Raw genomic sequence first — 20,618 nt, 5'->3', positions numbered from 1 at the left:
GATTAGGTAAATTTAAATTTCATATAAATGTTGAATTGTTTTTGATATTATTAGCACATCTAAAGATACTTCTAACAGTCAGAGAAAAATTGAAATGTGTGTGCACTACTCACAATAGAGAAATTTTGTGTCTTTGAAGGTCTTTTGGATGAAGTCAGTTAGTAGTAGGTGGCCAAATATATTTAAATATGTTTTTAATTACAGTGGAACCTCGCTTAATGAGCATAATTCATTTCAGTGTCTTACTTGTAATGCGAAACACTTGTTAAGCGAAACAATTTTTCCCATAGAAATTAATGTAAAATATTATATGTTCCATGCCGAAAAATATACTCAAATATTTTATGTATAATGTTTATTCAAAGAAAATTATACAATAAACATTGTTAAGGAGTGTCAATCATCTTCTTTTCTTCTAGTGCAGAATGAACAAACCTGAAATATGAATTCGATTTGCAGAAAACCAAAAAAATCAGATAATTTGTCTGATAAACACACCAACCGATATGCCAAATTCTTGGGCTATGCAATGGCTATAATTAAATATTAGAAATTAATTAATTTGACTAGAGGTAGGCAGTTATGCTTTTATCTTGCAATAAATTTAATAACTATAAATAATAAATTTTTAATTTAGACATTTCTGGAATTTCATTTGGAATCGGTCATTAAATTTAATACAAGATGGCAGCATAACTGCCTATCTCTAGTCAACTTAATTAATTAATTTCTAATATGAAATTATAGCCTTTACATAGCTCAAGAATTTGGCATATCGTTTGGTGTGTTTATTATATAACAGGCTATGATTATTGATATACGGTTGATGACAACTTTTTCCAACACATATGTAATATATGTGTTGGAAAAAGTGGAAAAATGTGTGATCACAAGCGACACTAAGGTGCTAGCTGAATGAGTGCTAGATGGAGCTTGCACACAATCTGGGACTTTCCCTCTCTTGGCCACTCATTATGCGAGTCATTTTTTCACAATTTATTTTGCTCGTTATGCAAAACACTCATTATGCAAGGTGCTCGTTAAGTGAGGTTCCACTGTATTTTAATTTGTTTATTACACACAGTAACAAAAATAAGATTGAGACAATATCAAATTTTTTGACTTACTTCAGATTTTTTGAATATTTAAATACAAACAGATAGATAATGTAATAAATTGAAGAAATGAATAATTGTATACAAATATTTAAAGCTATAAATGAGACAGGACTCTATGTACAGTTTGAGAGGCAGAAGTCAGTTGACACCACTTTGCAGATTGTAATAAGTAGCAAAACAAATTAAAAAAATCATCAGGGATTAACACAATCAACAATAATTAACACAAAGATATGAAACAAATTATTTTATAGTAATGGTTATGACTTGTGTTATATGCAATTATTTTACACAAGCTTGACAATCTTGTGTAGTGCAAGAAAATTGAACAACATGGAAAAGGAACTTATATTGGCTTATTACAAGCAAAGTGACAGCCAAAGAATCATTGCTAGAAAGATTAAGTGCAGTAAAAAAGTTTGCTAATTGCTTACTTTTTACACAATCTTGTAGATTATAAAACTCAATTACTCAAACCTTTAAAAATGCAGTATAATTTTAATTTTCAAATGTTTTTGATCATATTAAATGATCCTCTTTGGGGCAGAAGAAAACTTACACCTGAGGACATTCTAGCTTTCATGTTTTTTTTAAATTGAAATTTGTTTTCTTCTATCCTGAAGAAGGTCTTTTAAGATGATCATAAACATTTAAAAATTAAAATTATACTGCATTTTTAAAACTATGAGTAGTAGTACAGTGGTCTGTGATAAGTGTAGTTTTCAGAAAAGTGGCTATAAAACTTATTACAAGAATAGAAAGAGACCAAAGTGGACTTCATAAAAAATTTGAAGAATTTTTAATGATGCAAAGTAGAAAGAAAAAGTAGTAAGGATATTGTTAAATTCTTTCATGGCTAATTTAATTATTGCAAGAAGACACCATAATTGGCCAAGAAACATGAGACCAGGTTGAAATTTGATAAAGAACTCCATGATTCAAGTGACATATGAAAGTATAATATTCAGTGATAAAAAACATTCAATCTGGATGACAGCAAAGTCTAAAAATATTTTAGCAGTTTTAGTATAACTTCTGCTGCACATTTTGTTTTCAAAGGGCAAAGAACACAATTTTGTTGTGTAATCTTGATAGTTCATTAACCATTTGTAGTATCCATAGGGAGTAGATTTAAAATCAATGAAATCAACTTTGGCCCATAGATTGAAATTCTTCATAATGATTGGTCATATTACAATGTTTTTGTGATGTTGAGACTTTGAATTGTTCATTTTACATAGCAATACAAATACCTCAATCTTGGGATGTATAACTTATTTTTCAGAGCAAAAAAAAAAAAAGAAAAGAAAACATTTTATCACAACCTCCATGACCTATAGAGTGATGATATTGATGTAATAGATCAATATATTCTTCAATAAGAAGGATTACCACAACAGAATCGTCAATGCTTTTTCTTTTGTTAATTACAACTCGCTTTTTCCCAACCTCCATTGTATCGTATTTCCTAATTAGTCCATACCACTTGCTAGTTTTATTCTTGTTAGGGATTTTTGAGTCTAAAATTTCACAGACCACTTTGTTTACACATGAAGTTATCCAATGTATTTTAATTACTACTGTATTCTTTCTTTTTTCCATTAAATTTCAACTTCATACAACATGCTTCTTCTTTGGAGCCATTTATAGTATTATTATCCTGCATATTTTCTTCTCCAACAAATGTAATTTCTATATCTATCTATTTCTAAGTCACTCTAAATACAACAAGTAAAACAGCAAAGCCATTCTTGGGATGAAACTATGTCTTGGAGATCGCAAACAATGCATGTGCAAATCTCACACTCCCACCTGTTTGTAGAAACAGTCTCAGCATTTTGTATTTTATTTTGACCCAGTTCTCAGTTTCCTGACTACCTGCAAGTCCGGTTTATTTTATGTGCACATGATTTGGGCACCAAATACTCCATGCCAAATTGCAACTCCTGACATGTACTCCTTCATACCTCTAAGGTGTGCAGCCGTTGACAGAAGCACGATTTTAGACGAGACATAGTCTCATCAAATATGACACACACACAAAATGAGATGTAATTACTTAAATTCTACTAAATGTTAACTCAAAAAAGCAACCGCAACTGTTATCAAATCTGGGCAAAGCCGTGTTTTCAAGAAGTGTTTGAAGACATGATCAATCATACTAACAGAAAAAAAGGGGAAAGGGATAGTATACTAATGGTGCAGAAAAGTCACATTACAATAAGCCTAGAATCAATCAAGCTAATTGAACAAACTGAAATTCACTTTCTTAAATGCTTAAAGCTCTGTAGACTGATTGCAAAATGCCTAAGAAATGTCAGGCTGAATAACAAATGGAAAATGATTTTCCAATTGTAATTTTTTCTAGCCTTGTTGTAAAATGATGGCACTTTTTACAATGAGCCAGATTTTCCAGTTCATCTAACATATATATCATTTTCCTGAGCAAAGCCGAGTACCTCAGTTAGTGCAGTTTATAAGTAAAAGAATATGCAAATGATAAGATAAAACTTTTTAAAAAATTGTCAAAATAATTTTATGTAATTATATATAAATTTTTTTTGTGTGTGTGTGTGTGTGTGTGTGTGTGTGTGTGTGTGAATAATTGTATTTATAATGTTTTTAATTAAGTTTTCTTGGTTTCTTTCAACAGCTATGGAAAAAATTTGGTTTGGCTGCAGATGATCCTCCAGGTCCTAATCCTTCAAACACAATTGTTTCAGAAGAGATTTTTATGCAGTTTTTGACAAATAAAGAGGTAATTAAATTCATTATTTTATAATATAGTAATTATGTTTCAGTATATGTTGATATAGAAATTTGTATTAGTTTTCTGGAATTAGTTTCTTTATTTTTCCAGTTGCATAAACTGTCTAAATGTATACACCTTACTTTTTAAAATATTAATTAAAATTATTTTTGAATACCTTGAATGAGTTTAATTGATAATTATCAATCAATCAATTATTAAATTTATACAATATATGCATTGTAATATCAAAAATTGTGATGATCCAAAATAAAGATTATTAATAATGTTAAAAGACTTTAAAATATATGCTTTCTCATAAAATTTTAAGTGCTAAATCTGATGACAGCAATTAGCTGAATTTAAACTTTGAAAGTAAATCTTGGAATTGAATTTTTAATCACTTTAGGTTAAAATCAGTTTTAGTTAAGAATCAAGTTAAAAATTTAACTTCAATCATTTTATTTTTTTAAAATTTAGTTTTTGAATTTGATGATATTCTTAAGATTTTAAAATCAAAATACATGTATTGATTTAAGCACAATCAAATCACAATTGACTTATTAATTGAAAAATATTTATAAATTAGTTGAAAATATTTTTTAGTTTCTGCTGCATATTAAAGGATATACTGTATGTTTTGTTTTGAATTTATCCATCCAGTTTCATATGCTTAAAATATCTTAACTTTTAGTTCAGTTATATTTTGTTACACTAGCATAATTTATTATAGTTTTATTTATTCATATAGTGAAACCTTGTTTTTTGATGTATCACTTTCCCAGAACATAATCCAATTTCTAGAGTTTTTGAAGAAATCTTATTTAAACAATGGAAATTAAATCTGCATCAATTTATTGTTTTCTTGCATCACTTGGTTATAATTTTTAGTTCTGAAGAAAGTTAATTCCAAACTTATTGTTTTTAAGCTCATTTTACATAGCAATACAAATACCTCAATCTTGGGATGTATAACTTATTTTTCAGAGCAAAAAGAAACATTTTATCACGACCTCCATGACCTATTGAATGATGATATTGAAGTAATAGATCAATATATTCTTTAATAAGAAGGATTACCACAACGAGATCGTCAATGCTTTTTCGTTTCTTAATTAAAACTTGCTTTTCCCCTAACATCACACACAAATATTAGTATGCATTGGAAGTAGTAATAGCAATTGGTGTAGCAAGTGGTAGTTTAGAATGTATATAGTTAGCTGTGAGATCTTGCCCATGTCTTACCTGCCAGACAATGTGCTGGAAGGGAAAGGAATGAATGATGGTGAGACAAAGCTGATTCCAAATCAGTGCCAAATTTTTCCAAACTATTTTATGCTTTCAAGTCCATGTAAATGTTTTTGTATGCTTATCACATCACTAAGACACCAAGCAAACATTGTGAATATTGAAAGTTTATAGTTTGTATTGGGAAAGAAAAGTGTTACTAACAAATGAAGATTAATAACATGCTTAAAAAGAAGAAATGAAGATTGGACTTGACAGTGGAAAAATATCATTGGTGTACATTTTTAATTGAGTAAATACATACATACATACATATGGGAATGCTTTTTTCTTGTCTTATATGAATGAGTCTTTGCACATATTGTTTTTTTCATATCTTCTGATGAAAACAATGAATTGAGGTTTTATTGTATATCTTTAAATTTTATAATGATTTATTTTTTAAGAAGCATAAAGTATTTTAAAAAGATGATAAAATATTTGAAATTTTTAGAATAGTATTTCTTTAATTATAATTAAGGGGTAAATAGATATAACCGGAACAAAAATTTATTTTTATGACACCAAATATTGTTTATAATATATATTTCCAAAAATTAAAACTGAAAAAAGAAATTTTAAAATTATGTTTTAGGAAGAACAGCAAGTTGAGGAAGATCCTCTTGCCAAGTTAAGAGGACAGAAAATGGTAAAATGTCGTATCTGTAAAGAAGATCACTGGACCACTCAATGCCCATTTAAAGATAAATTAGGAGCACTTCCAGATCTGCTTAAAGATGAAGCAACTCCTGGTATAATTAAGTTTCATAAAATTGTTTATACTCTTTTCTAACATATATTCATAATAAAACTACTTTTTCAGCAGCTCCAAGTCCTCAAGTAGAAGAGAAGGTAAAGGCTGGGAAATATGTACCACCAATTATGAGAGAAGGTGCTAATAGAAGAGGTGAATCCATGACACCATCCAGAACTCGTGGTAAATGAAATTATTAAATAAACTGTATAATGTACAATGTTAAAATAATATTAATATAAATAATTTACTACAAAAACAACTTTAGATGAGACTGCAACCATTCGTGTCACTAATCTTTCTGAAGATGTACGAGATTCAGATTTGCAGGAACTCTTCCGACCATTTGGAAGCATAGCTAGAATTTATTTAGCTAAAGATAAGGCTACAGGACACTCTAAAGTAATATAAACATTCTTTTATGTATTGAAATTTTATTATATTATATCTGTTAAACTGAGTGAAATCTTATATTTAAAATATTGGATATTTTATTATTATAGCAAATTTATTCTTGCTTTCCAGGGTTTTGCATTTATTAATTTCCATAGAAGAGAAGATGCTGCTCATGCTATATCTAGTGTTAATGGATTTGGATATGATAACTTAATTCTTAGTGTTGAATGGGCTAAGTAAGTATTGTAAAATTACTTTACAGAGAAATTTTTTCAAATATTTTAATTTTGAAATTTTATCATGAAGAATTTATAAAAATACAGTCATTGCCCAATTAACATTAACAAAATTCTTGCTGATTATTACATGTGTCTACTAACCACATAATTGAGAGATATGCTTATTCTCATAAAACCCTACATGCTTGTAAAGAAAAATGTATCAGAAAAAGAGCTTTATATATGTAATATAATGCTCATACAAAAGCTATGCAGAAACAAATGTTATCTCAATCTATATAAGTTTAATGCACATGTTTCCATGTTGGCTGTAATGAACACACATTTATAAACATGATTGTCGGGCTGCAATTTGAAAAATTGTAGACCCATAAATTCCCATTATCGGCTGTCTGTCTATCTTTCCTTAATCTCGAAAGTAGAGTTAGATAGATGAAATATGAGACCAGATATGAAAACCTAAGGGGCAAGAGGCCTTGATTAACTATATATGAACTTCTGATGCAAACTGGAAGTCATTTCATTTCAATTTAAAACTTTTATGCTGAAAGCAGTTAATAGATGACCAGTATAACTCTGTTGCTAATGGGAAAGTATCTTGTACAGGGGCAAGACACTACAATACTAACTTGAGGTGGAGAGCATATATTTTAAATGAAATAAATTAAAAATTGCATCCTGGCATTGTGATGATGTCACAATAAATAATTGCTTGTTACATTCAAATTTTTTAAACAGTCCAAAAATAGATGATTATAGAGTGCATCATCATTACCTATATTGATGTGTACTGTGTATTGTCTATAAATTAACTGTAATCATTGATAAAATATTGTTAAAATTTTAAATTTTATTAATAATAACTATTTTCTTTACAGGCCTTCAGGAAGTTCATGAATATATCCTTCAGTTTTTATTATTCAGAATTATTAAACATTAAAAATGATCAAAATAATGTTGGTAAAGTTATAATCAAGCCTTTTGTAAATCTTCCTTTAAAAAATATCTGTGGTTTTGCTTTTTCATTCAACTTTATAGAAATATCAAGTAATATGCAAATTTTATAATAAAATTTTCTCTTTATTATAAATATGGTTTTTATTATGAATTGAAACTATTAATGTTTAGTAATTTTTTCTTTTTGCTTTTAAGATTAAGTTTTGTTTTTGAAATTTACTTTGAATTTATTGTATTTGCAATCTTAACGCTCATTTAAAAATCATATTCTTCAAGCTTTTCTATTATTGAATTTAAATAGTCTTAAGTCAACAGGTATATTTCTTTGGTTGCTTCAAGATGAAATTGACCTAATTAAATTTTGTTATTTATACCACAACCATAATTTACAATTTTAAATGATGAGACTAGTACAATTATCATAGTGGATTGTTATTGTTTAGAGAAATCTAGAAATATCAATAGAAATTGGTATTTGTTACAAAGAGCAATTGTAATTAATCTGAAAGACATCTCATCTCATATATAAAAGTCAATTTAAACCTTATATTAATTTCTATAATAACTGACCTAATTTGAAATATAGCATTAATTTTTTTAATTTTTTGAACTGTTTTTTATATATAATTGAATAACAGATGATCCAAAAATCTATTATTATTTTGTTTCCGTAATTATAATTGAATCAATTATTTAATGACCACGGAATCCATTATTATAATAAATATTTTGACAAATTATTGCTTATTTCCAAATTTATTGTAGTTTTTTATTTAAATAGTTCAAACAATTCTATCAATCAAAATAGGATTGTTAATACAGTATAGAGTAGAAATATAACAGTAAAAATTTAGTCAATATTTTTTAGTTTTAATAAATAAAGATGTTTGTATGGTGTCACAATATAGTTTTAGACTAGGATTGATTAAATGCAAAGCCAAGCATACAATAATGTCATGAAAGTTGAATCTATTTTGTCTTGTTTGTGATGTGAAGTATGCAATTATTGGAAATGCTATATGCAAGGACATAAATCTAAATTTACTATAGGTTATCTTTATTTCGGAAGAAAAAACTATGAAACATTTTTATTAATGCTTCAAGCAATTTGATTCAACTAAAAGATTGCTATATAAAATTTTAAATTTTTTTATTAAAAGCTTATCAATGTGTTTTGCAGAATGAAAATTCAAATATCTTAAATTTATAAATTACCGTATTTTACGGACTATAAGACGCACTTTTTTCTTCGAAAAATTGCCTCCAAAATTCAGGTGCATCTTATAGTCCGTAGCGTCTTATAGGTATTTTTTTAAAAAAAATTGCTTAAATTAAGGTGCGTCTTATAGTCCGTAAAATACGGTAGTTGTAATAATGTATGTTGAGATATAGCAAAAACAATACATTTCAAAAGTATCAAGAAGTTTTTCGTGACATTTCTTACAAACCATATTAAAGATATAACAAATAGTACGTAATATCATTTAAAAAAAAGATATAGATCAGTGGTCGCCAATCTTTCTGATCTAACGAACAATAAAACTCAATTTTGAACCCTGCTGAACACTGTCGTAATTTTTTTTTTTTTTTTTTTTTTAATGATACGAACATTATAGAATAACAATCATAAAAGTTTCATATTAGTTTTATTAATATGAAATTTACTTGTTTAATTATAACAAATTAGTGTGAAGTTTTTTGCTTGTTTGAAATAAGTTTATGGATTCTTGGCTCTATCCTGGAAGGACGACTATCGCACAATTTTATGTATTGATAACAGTCATTTCGTGTTTGGTTTTATATTCGAATAAAAAAACCTCCAATAAGTGAAAAAAACCAATCAAGGATTTTGCATTTCTTTCGAATACTTTGCATAACCGTGAGTTGATCAATGTCCAAATATGTCACCGTTTAGTGACAGCTGGTATACTGAATAAACTGAATAAACTTATTTATTTCAATGCAGAGGATAAATTTTCAAGTAAATAAAAAAGACAGCTGGTATAGATTACAATCTATATAATTATATAAACCATTAAACGCTGTCCGTCTGTATAACGTTATGCCAAAAACGAGCACTAGAGGCACCCCTATCGTGTGTCATATTTCAAACATTTAAATTAATATAAATTATTATTCATTTGACCGATAACAATAATTCAGTATATTTGTAATAGGAATTAATTATTCTCACGGAATGCCTGTAACGTGCACTACGGGGGAATAACGAATGTATGGATCTGTTTAGTTTTTAAGATGTTGAATTGTACACATTTATATACATATTAAGTGCATCAAATTTTTAAAAATTAAGCATAAAACTTTCATATATTAATTAAGCGCATCAAACGTGCCGCGTAGGAATTTGTAATGCTTCTAGAACGTCCACTAGGGGGCGTCCCGGGCTACTAGTAGGTAGAGTACCTAGATATCAAGGTACTCTACTAGGCCGGATGGCCGAGCGGTCAAGGTGGCAGCCTACCGCTCTGGGGGACCCGGGTTCGAATCCCGACGGGTCGAAAAATCCCCAGAAATTTTTCGGGGGGTGGTCCGTCCTGATATGTCGGGCCCCGTCCCTCACCACCCGGTCGCCCCATTGTGGGCCTGGCCGAACCCATAATGGCTTGCATAAAGAGGCCCTCTTAGTGCCCACAGGGCGGAAAGAGTTTAAAAAAAAAAAAAAAAAAAAGGTACTCTACTAGTAGGCATATATTATGACAAACGGTTATAGGTAGCAGCTAGTGTTGCTAACTTTACAAAATCGCTGACCTGGACGGCAGGTCAGGTTTGTTCGAACAGAAGTTCCTGACTCATGCGCAATGTCATTTTACAATGCGAAGAATAACGTGCATGCCGGTTTTAAATCAGTTACAGTTAGGGACTAGGGACTTACGTAGGAGTAACGTATGTAACCTAAATTAAGAAAGAAAGAACAGATAGTTTAGCTCCATAGAAGACGTGTATGGACGTACAAGCAAAAAATAAAAAGGGTCGAGAGGCAGGTTGCGCGTCACATGTCGGCGTAAACAGAGTAACATGGCGGAATGGCAGATGAGTTTCAGTGAGTGTGAGGTCTTTCGCTGTTCAAATGGTGTATATTTATAAAAATATTTGCAAGAACTTTGTTTCATCGTAATTTCACAATTTCTACGAAATTCTCGGACTGTCTGGGTGAAAACCGGACGGGTGATAACACTAGTAGCAGTCTACCTCTGTAGGGGACCTTGGATCAAATCGGACGTGTCGGGAAATCCCATATTTTTCGGAGGGTGATGTCGCAAAGAAGGCCTCATTTTGCAAGCCCATTATGAGTTCGGCTTGGCTCACAATGGGGCGGTCGTGTGGTGAGGGACGGGGCCCAGACGGACCACCCCCGAAAAATTCCTGGGGATTTTTCTACCCGTCCGGATGCGATTCTAGGTCCCCAGAGCGGTAGGCTGCCGGATGGCCGAGCGCTCGGCCATCCGGCCGTCTCGTATAGATTTGTCAGGCCACATCCCTCAACATTCGTTCGCCCGTTGTGGGTCTGCCAAACCCATAATGGGTTTACTAAAAGGCTCTTAGTGCCCAGAGTGCGGAGAGTTTAACCTGCAAGGACACACTGGAATACACGTTAAATATGCAAAGAAGCTTACATCCTCTGGCGTAATGTATATGCCGGAAAGTCTATCACTCGGCGCATGTGACATAGTCTCGAGTTTGCTTTTTGGTTATTTTCATTTTTATTTAAATCGACAGAAAAGAAACAATAAGTTACAATTTGTCACTTAAATGTTATAAATGTATTAAATAATTTTTAAGTAAAAAAGTTTCATAAATAAAGAACAACACTGCATGATTAGCTTTTAAATTTATTATATGAACTTTTTAAACAAATAAAAAGATATATATCAAAAGTTTTGCAAATCTTGTTGTTTTAAAATTTTAAAACAACAGCATTTGGAACGATTGTGAACCTGAAGCAGATCTTGAGGTAGACTCGAAAACGTTTGTTCATCTATTTTATTCGAACTGTACCGGAAATCTAAAGGCTTAGGTGATACTTGGGTTACTTGTGGTTGATTATCACGTTCAACTAATTCTTTTCTACTCATTTTTTCTACTCTCATCTACTGTCACCGGTTTTACTTTTGGCAGGTGGCTTATGTAAGCTGGACAATTTGGAAATATAGAAGGATAGGCATTTTTAGTTAGACTGGATGGAATCATCGGAAGCGTTATACGATATTCCGGTGTGTAGCATCCACCAGCTAAACCGTGTGAGGTTGGTACTCTGTAAAGCGCATGCGAAAATGCGTACAATCTCTTCTTCAAGTTAATACGGAGATACTAGCCTTGCGACTCGTTCTCCGACTAGACTGCCCTCTTTCGGTCATAGGAAGCGACCGGTGCGAGTGACGTAGTTCTCGAGTCCCATCACGTGATTGCGGGGAGTGGTTGTGGTCGGAGGCTCAAAATGGGAAGCAAAGTGCAGACATGATCCAAATTGATGTTCAATGACGAGCCCAGCTCGTGACGGGTACTGGCGTAGTGGGGACACTGCAACCAGAAATGGAGAGTCGTCTCCTGCTCCTGGCAGTTAGGGCAAATCAGTGTATCTGTTAACCGACGGGAATATAAAAAGGCGTTTAGGGGGGCTGTTTCCGTACGCAGCCGGGCCAACAGGGTTTCCATACGCCGGCTCGAGGCGTGGTGGTAGTACCATGGGGTAAAGGGACGAAGATGGTCCCGGCTTTTACTCCTCAGTTCCGCCGATGCGTATAATCTGGCTGCTTTACACTATTTAAATATTTTGGCCGTAGAAACAGTCCCGTTTTCGAAAATACAGCGCTTTCATTGGGCAGCTATCCCTATACGAATTTATATTCGAATATACAATAGCAATTTTGTCATTTTTTTCACATGTACTATAGAAATCTGTAATAAGATACATAATGCGGTTATAATAAAATATTAATTTTAATTAATTCAAAGTACGTTAAAATATGAAAATAATCGCACGATATTTATTTATATTTTAGAAAATACAAGGGAAACGGTGCTTCCACAGCTTCCGTGGACGGCACGCCACTGGCTTTGCATAATAGTACGAGTCAGAAAATGGAAAAATAAAAGTACGTTGCAGAGCCTCGAGACCCAATATCAAAATCTTTCCTGAAATGCGGTGTTATTCATCACTCTTTTATCATGCCGAAGAACAGTTCGTTATTAAAAATATGAAAATTTTATGCTTATTTAATTCCAATAAAATTTTCATTTACTGAATAAATACAGTAATAATAAATCTGTCGAATTTCTACGGATATTTGAATTAAAATTCTAATAATTAATATAAGTTTCGTATCGTATTTAAATTATCTCAAAAGAAAATAATTAAAATCGAAACAATATTTCTCAATTTAAGCCAAAGTAACAATTAATTACTCCTCGTTTGTTATAAATTTTTCATTGTGAAGAATGCATTTTCAGTTCTTGTTTTGATTACTTTATCTGAAAGTGTAAAGCTTTATACACGTGAAAGGATCTCAATTAAAAGATAAGTGTAAATCCATCTTCATTATTCAAAAAACTTATCATTAATTTTAGCAATTTTTTAATTTTCAGATTACAAGACATGCAAAAGGGAAGTTTGTTTTCATTTTTTAACATTCGATGATTGCTTATTTATAATTTCAATTTATATATCAGGCGAAAAATCAACCGAAAATGCTTTAAAGACACGTGCACGATCGTCATTTCAGTGTTTTAGATTTGCCGATTGGAAACTGTGGAAAATTGGATTTTCAAATTGCACTGGAAGTTCTCAATACTTGATTATAGAAGAAAATCACGTTCGATTGGATATATTTACCGGTCTTATCTCGTATAAATTGAAAACAATATACAGAATTAATTTTTAATTTCAATTGGAGAGTGCTTCAGCGTAGTCAATGATAAAAGTCGTACTGTTTTCCTCCCTTGGATATAGTGTACCAATCAATTTCAGTTTCATAAAATGTATGAATACAGAATTTCCGAGATTATTTCGAATATATCGACAATATTATTTTTATTATTCTATAATTCTATTATTTTTAAACACTGAAGAAAATTATGTTATCACTTTATAAAAGCCTAAATAAAAAAGTTATTTAAAAACCATAAACTATATAATGTAATATGCACATCCAAGTTAGCCTATGTGCAAAAACTGAGTACGAATTGAAGAGACTTGTCCTTCACCATCCGGCCGTTCCATTGCAGGCATGACCGAACCCACGATAGGCATGGGGAAAAAAAGGGCTTTTAGTGTCCAAAGGACGGAAAGTTTAAAACAAGTGCTTTACTCGTCGAGTGATAGTGCGATACCCGTGTCTTCACTCCTTGCGCTGATTCGAAGAGCGTTAGACGGCAGATGGCTAAGCGGTTAAAGTTGCAGTCTATTTTTCCGGGAGGATCCTAAACCGAATGCAAACGGGTCGAAAAGCCCCAGGTTTTTCGGTGGAACAGTTCATCCAGATATACTCATTGCCATATAAATTAGTGCATCAAAAAGGATTTGTTGTATCGCTCCGAAACTTGGTATGCAGATAAGTCTCAAGCAGATATGAAAATGATTAGAGTTATAACGTGATGGCTTATTGCGTAATGCCAGCAGAGGGTGTTAAAATGCGTCTCCCTTGCCTATAAAAAAAACGCGCAAAAGACATCCTGTCTGTAGTTTACCTGTTGCAAAGGCACAGCTTTATCACTAGAGATGTCTTTACGTCACAATTGAAGACCATATCAACAACTACCCGAGTTTGAGAGAGGAAGGATCATCGTTGTGAAAAGCGGGATGGTCATCTCGTCGAATAGCCCGCCACTTAGGCCGTTATGACAACAATGTAAAGTGTTGGGACCTATGGACGAGAGAGAGCTCTCATACACGGAGTCCAGGCTCAGGACGTCCTCAGCAAATCACTAGCAGAGAGGACTGACTATTCCTTTGACAAGCACGCACACAACCGACGATATCGTTATCCGCCATCCGTATCAGGTAGCGCCATCATTACAAGCCTCTGTGTCTGTCCTTACCATTTTGAAGCATCTGGTCAGGAATATTTAGTATTGCAGCGGCCATTGATACCACTCACCGTCGCCACTGTTTGGAGTGGTGTAGGAGGTTTCAATGAGATTGGACTGCAACCGAATGGGGAACTGAGTCATCTGCAGAGACAAATTGTTGGCATGGTCGAACCCATAATGGGCTTTCTAAAAAAAGCCATCTGGTATCCACAAGGTAGAAAAAGTAAAAAAACTTTTTTTACTTTTTTTACTTATACAGTAGAGACTCATTAATCGGAACCCCGGTAATGGGAATCGCCGGTAATCGGAACGATTTTCGGTCGGCAAATTTAAATTTTTGCTAGTGCTGTGGCGCTGCAATCTTTGGCTATGTTTTGGGCTGCTCCAATACTTTTTTTTTGTTTGTGTGTCTGTTTTAGCTGGCAGCACTGGCATTTTTGTGTAGTGTTTTTTGGAAGACTCTGTTTCGGGACGTGTGTCGTGGTTAATCGAAATCCGTTTTCGTCGGGGGACGTTAATTTTGGATCTGTGAATTTTTTATTTGTAACAGATCGTTCTGTAGTTGTTAAAGAGTTCGAAATGGCAACTAAACGTAAAATCGTTTTTCTCAGTGTTTCTGATAAACTTAAAATAATAGAGCAGTTGAAGTGTGGTAGTAGTGGAGAAACCTTAGCTCGGGAATATGGAGTTGGAAAGGCCACAATATCGAGGATTAAAAAGAACAGTGATGCCATTAAAAAATTTGCTAGTGTATTTGACAGTGAAGGCGGAAGCTTGCACAGAAAAACGATGAGAATGGCAGAAAACCAGGATTTAGACACTGCAGTTTACACATGGTTCATTCAGGTACGTAGCCAAGGACAACCAATAAGTGGCCCTATGATTTGTGAAAAAGCTCTTGAAATGAACAAGAAACTAGGGGGTAACGCTGATTTTAAAGCGACTAATGGCTGGCTTAAGCGTTTCAAATCTAGGCATGGAATTAGGCAATTGGACATGCGGGCTGAAAAACTGTTGGCTGATACTGAAGCAACTGAATATTTGAAAGTGTGTTTTAAAAACATGATTGATAAGGAGGGCTACAAAAAAACCAATGTCTACAACGCAGATGAAACTGGTTTGTACTGGAAGAAAATGCCAACAAAAACTGTAATTTCTGAGAATGAAATGTCAGCACCTGGTTTTAAGGCAAGCAAATCACGCGTCACTGTTATGGTATGCACAAATGTTACAGGAACACACAGGCTACCTTTGCTAATCATAGGAAAGTCTAAAAATCCGCGGTGCTTTAAGGGAATAAAAAAATTGCCAGTTACCTACAAGAATCGAAAGAATTCATGGATGGATACAAGGATTTTTAAAGAATGGTATGAAACTGTATTTATTCCTGAAGTCAAAATGCATCAGCTTACAACTGGGAATTCTGGAAATGTTTTGTTGTTGATTGATAATGCCCCATGTCATCCCTCAGACATTTCACTGGAAAGAGAAAATGGAAAGTTCAAAGTTGTTTTCTTGCCTTCCAATCTTACTTCACTCTTCCAACCGATGGGCCAGGGGGTCATTGAAAACTTCAAATGTTATTACAGAAAGGCATTGCTGCATATGGTACTGATTGGGGAAGAATATGGAAAAACAACTAAGCAAATGTACACTGAAATTAACTTGAAGGATGCTGTGTACATGGCAGCAGAAGCTTGGGCTACTGTCAAGGACACTACACTAGCAACAGCTTGGAATAAGCTCCTACCATCAAATGAGTCTATCACTGCACCTGAAGAGCCACCAAACAGCCAATTTGTATCACAACTGTTTGGACTGATTAAAGAATGTTCTGGATTTGAAGAATGTGATGAGGAAAACATTCAAGACTGGCTCAAATGTGATGTCGATGACCCTGGCTATCAAGTATTGTCGGATGATGAAATCATTGCCGGTGTCATCGACGACCAAGACCCTTGCGACGATGAAGAAGAGCCTAGTGATGATGATCGTGCTGAAAAAGTTCCATCCAGCGAGGAAGCTTTTCACGGCCTTGAGACAGCTATGAAGTGGTTAGAACAACAAGAAGAATGTGATGCTGTTCAATTGCTGTCTTTAAAATGTGTGCAAGATTTAGCAGCAAAAAAACGAGTCTCAGAGGCTGAAATTGTGAATTGGAAAAAAATTTAAATGCAGTTCATGCAATAGTGAAAAAAAGAAAACTCAATAAAATACAAATGTGTGAGCTAAACACTTTCCTTAATGATTGGTTGAGAAAAATTTCAGTGGAATCCTCATTTAACATTAATTCAAGCACTACCTGCAACAATATACCTGCAAATAAAAATATTACAAAGCAAACTAGATACAAATCAACTAAACAGAAATCCAAGAAGAGAGATTCAGCATATTCCATGAGAAACCTAGCGAAGCACAAAAGGAAAACATTCAGAAAATGATGCAGAATAAAGGAGAAAGTGTTTTAGAAATCCATACTGATAATGATCATGTATACTAGCACATTTACATTTTGCTTGTATTTATAGATATTAAATTGAACACATTTAATTGGATTTACTACCATATTTGATTTATTTTATCAAGTAGTTTTAAAGATGGTAGACCTTTTCACTCAATCATATTTTAATAAAGCATTTTTGTACATTTACTGTAATAAAATCATCAAAAACAACAAATTTAAATTGCAAATTAAGTGTTTTGTACATATTTCATTAGACAATATATATTTTTAACCTTACAGAAAACTTTTATGTAATATTTTAAAAAATATTACAACAGAATGTCCTGACTGGAAAGGCAGATTAGTTAACAATTTAATATATATATATATTTTCACCTAAACATAATTCATTCTTTTTAATGCATAATTGTTAACTTAATATTTAAAATGTTTTATTTTTTGTACAAATTCTGTAATCCATTGGTTTGCTTTTCAAATCAAATCCTGTGGAAATAAATATAGACACTGGATATCACTTCACTTTATATGTTCCTAGCAACCAGGTATACAGCACATATGAGGCATCTAGAAATAGTTATTCATTAGTATGGTAATATTATTTTAACAAAAAAAAGGGTTAAAACATAGCTTACTATGAAAATATTACAGTACAAATGCAACATTATTTTTTCCTGACATTCATATTGATATGAAATATGGAAATGTAAAATAAATATTATCATGATAATTTAAATATGAAGTATTTTATGGAAATTCTTATTTAGAACATATAACTATTATATTCAAAGAAATTTAAATACAGTATTATTGATTGTTCAACAATTTATACAGGAATACTATACTTTAGTCAAATTTGTATGACCATTTTTCAAATTAAAACATATTTACAGATATTATGGAACTAGATATATGAACTTTCTGTGAATTTAAAATGTGTTTTCTTAACCCACTGATTTTGAACTGACATTCAAAAGCACAAAAATATCTATTGACAAAAGAACTCAATCCTAACTGAAGCATTTCAAAAATTTTCTTTGATATGAGTTATATATGAAGAATAGTCTTTATTCAAAATTCTTCAATAACTTTTACATTTAAACTTTATAATTTGTTAAGCAAGATTTGTGAAAATTTCCTTCTTCAGAGGTATACAAAACTTAGTTAATTTTATTGTTTCAACTAATTAAATCGAATGCATATGACAAATTCAAAAAATGGCTCGTCTTAATTATAAATTCCATCTTGTTTTGAACTTTTAATGAATAATAACTGTCACAAAGTATAACTTTTCTGTTATTTATTATCTGTGCACGCATACGAGGTATTTAAATTTATAAAAGTAATCACACTATTAAAATGATCTATTATGTATAATTTGGTTGAGAGGTGCATAAAGATCAAGTGTGAAGTTAAAATTCGTTCAAACAGAAATAAATAAACCTTAGTAATTTTTTTAAGTAAAAGTAAGCCATTTTAAAAACATTCCTGTAAATTTGTAAATTTAGCTTGCATGTTTTATTAATCATATAGTTAAAAAATAATAATTTAATGTAGTTTGCCAACTTATAAGTCAACACTTTAATAAAAGTACAAATATATTATTACTTTAAAGAAAATCTATTGATTCTGATATATTTTAAATGTGAACAAAAGATTTCTTTTGTATTTTTATAATGCACGTTATTAATGTTATATGTACTGTATTATACTCGCTCCATATTACAACTAAAGGAAAACAATCTATTCCAGCATGACTTCGTTCTGAGGACCACAAAATATAATCGATCAGCATTTCCTATTTCAGTGGGTTGACGTCATTCAGCTGACCAATCAGCGCGTTGTGCCATCCGGATCTCTAGTCGCACGTGTTTTAATAAGTTAATAAATAATGGCACCAGTAAAATTCAAATAAAGGTTCTTATATCGATGTCTGCTTCTGGTCCGTTGATAAGCACACCATAAAGTTCAAGTACTTCAGGTCTTCCACTCTCTGGTTCATCAGAAAGACACCTTAAGACTTCACAAGCTGCGTTCAGTGGCAACCACTTCCACAACAGTCATAGCTTCAGCTTGCAAGACAGTTGTAGCAACCCTTTTTCCTGCCACAGCATCTCCTTATATACTATTTGTTGTAAGTCCGGCGGTTGGCCAATCATGAGCCGCACTGGATCGAGCTCTTCACGTTCGCTCCAGCTAATAGCCCATCTCAACTTGGTCCAAATTTCAACCGTCTCTTTCCTGGATGCATGTGTCAATATTTCAAAATTTGAATTATTGTGTTGCACACAACACCTTATTGACAGCACCTAACATCTACCTCTAGTAGCAATCTTACTTCACCTAACATCTACCTTCCAATCTTACTTCACTCCTCAAACCGATGGGCCAGGGGGTCATTTAAAGCTTCAAATGTTATTACAGAAAGGCATTGCTGCATATGGTACTGATTGGGGAAGAATATGGAAAAACAATTAAGCAAATGTACACTGAAATTAACTTGAAGGATGCTGTGTACATGGCAGCAGAAGCTTGGGCTACTGTCAAGGACACTACACTAGCAACAGCTTGGAATAAGCTCCTACCATCAAATGAGTCTATCACTGCACCTGAAGAGCCACCAAACAGCCAATTTGTATCACAACTGTTTGGACTGATTAAAGAATGTTCTGGATTTGAAGAATGTGATGAGGAAAACATTCAAGACTGGCTCAAGTGTGATGTCGATGACCCTGGCTATCAAGTATTGTCGGACGATGAAATTATTGCCAGTGTCATCGACAACCAAGACTCTTGCGATGATGAGGAAGAACCTAATGATGCTGACTATGCTGAAAAAGGACCATCCAGTGAGGAAGCTTTTCATTGCCTTGAGACGGCTCTGAAATGGTTAGAACAGCAAGAAGAATGTGATGCTATCCAATTGCTGTCTTTAAGACGTGTGCGTGATTTAGCGGCAAAAAAGCGACTCTCAGCTGTGAAGCAAAAGACAATTTTGGACGTTTTTTCTTAAACTGTAGGCCTACTTTAAGGTATGTAACTCATTTCTGCATTCGTACGTTTTTAATATTAGATTAAATTCCAAAATATTACAGTATTATTATTATTTTCAATACATTTTGTTTGTACAGAATAAAGAAATAATTTTTAACGATACAATAGCCACGATTATTATTTTTAAAAATTTACGTTAGGCTTAACATCGACGAAAATTCAACGCGAAGCGACACGCAACGGAGAAAAATTTGAACATCGGACAGGTTAATATATTTTTTCATACGTAATCGGAAATCGAAACAAATCACTAATCTGAACAACCCCAGTCCCCAATTGATTCCGATTTTCGGTTCTCTACTGTATATATAAGGAGCAGCATATGTTCAAGCAAAGTGACACCATGTTTAGTCCTTTTCTTTTACCCAACAGCATTCGAGATTTCTAACTCAATGTTTATTTCTTGTAGTGTTTTCAACAACACTACAGTATTATTATTATTATTATTATTATTATTATTATTATTATTTATGAAATATCACAACACACTTAACATTCAATGAGTAGGTAAAAATACTAGCAACCGGACTAAATATGGAGAATGTTCATTTCAAGC

The 20,618-nt window shown here is 32.5% G+C and overlaps 2 protein-coding genes across 3 annotated transcripts in view; both read left to right on the top strand.

Moving 5' to 3' along the window:
* Positions 1–7,633, top strand: part of LOC136978222 (eukaryotic translation initiation factor 3 subunit G-like) — a 29,277-nt gene extending 21,644 nt beyond the window's left edge. The window contains exons 5-10 of one of the 2 annotated variants that reach the window (XM_067273880.1): positions 3,772–3,876; positions 5,750–5,906; positions 5,981–6,091; positions 6,177–6,310; positions 6,434–6,540; positions 7,422–7,633. In XM_067273880.1, the coding sequence (XP_067129981.1) occupies positions 3,772–3,876; positions 5,750–5,906; positions 5,981–6,091; positions 6,177–6,310; positions 6,434–6,540; positions 7,422–7,440 (633 nt within the window). In that variant the 3' untranslated portion in view covers positions 7,441–7,633. Of the gene's footprint in view, positions 1–3,771; positions 3,877–5,749; positions 5,907–5,977; positions 6,092–6,176; positions 6,311–6,433; positions 6,541–7,421 lie in introns of both variants that reach the window. The other variant, XM_067273879.1, reaches the window with a different exon arrangement.
* Positions 7,634–14,851: 7,218 nt separating this feature from the next.
* LOC136978233 (jerky protein homolog-like) lies at positions 14,852–17,102 on the top strand. The gene has a single exon (XM_067273901.1). It carries the CDS (start codon positions 14,917–14,919, stop codon positions 16,717–16,719), a length of 1,803 nt encoding a protein of 600 aa, XP_067130002.1. The 5' UTR covers positions 14,852–14,916; the 3' UTR covers positions 16,720–17,102.
* The last annotated feature ends 3,516 nt before the right edge of the window (positions 17,103–20,618 follow it).

The sequence above is a fragment of the Centruroides vittatus genome, unplaced genomic scaffold, assembly GCF_030686945.1.
Source record: "Centruroides vittatus isolate TY-2023 unplaced genomic scaffold, ASM3068694v2 contig_5, whole genome shotgun sequence".
Taxonomy (NCBI): Eukaryota; Metazoa; Arthropoda; class Arachnida; order Scorpiones; family Buthidae; genus Centruroides; species Centruroides vittatus.
Note: the sequence above shows the minus strand (reverse complement) of the source record. Positions and strands in the feature narration are given on the sequence as shown.

Bases quoted from the DNA above. Each gene is read 5' to 3' on its own strand.
- LOC136978233 (XM_067273901.1), top strand. From the start codon at position 14,917: ATGTTTTGGGCTGCTCCAATACTTTTTTTTTGTTTGTGTGTCTGTTTT.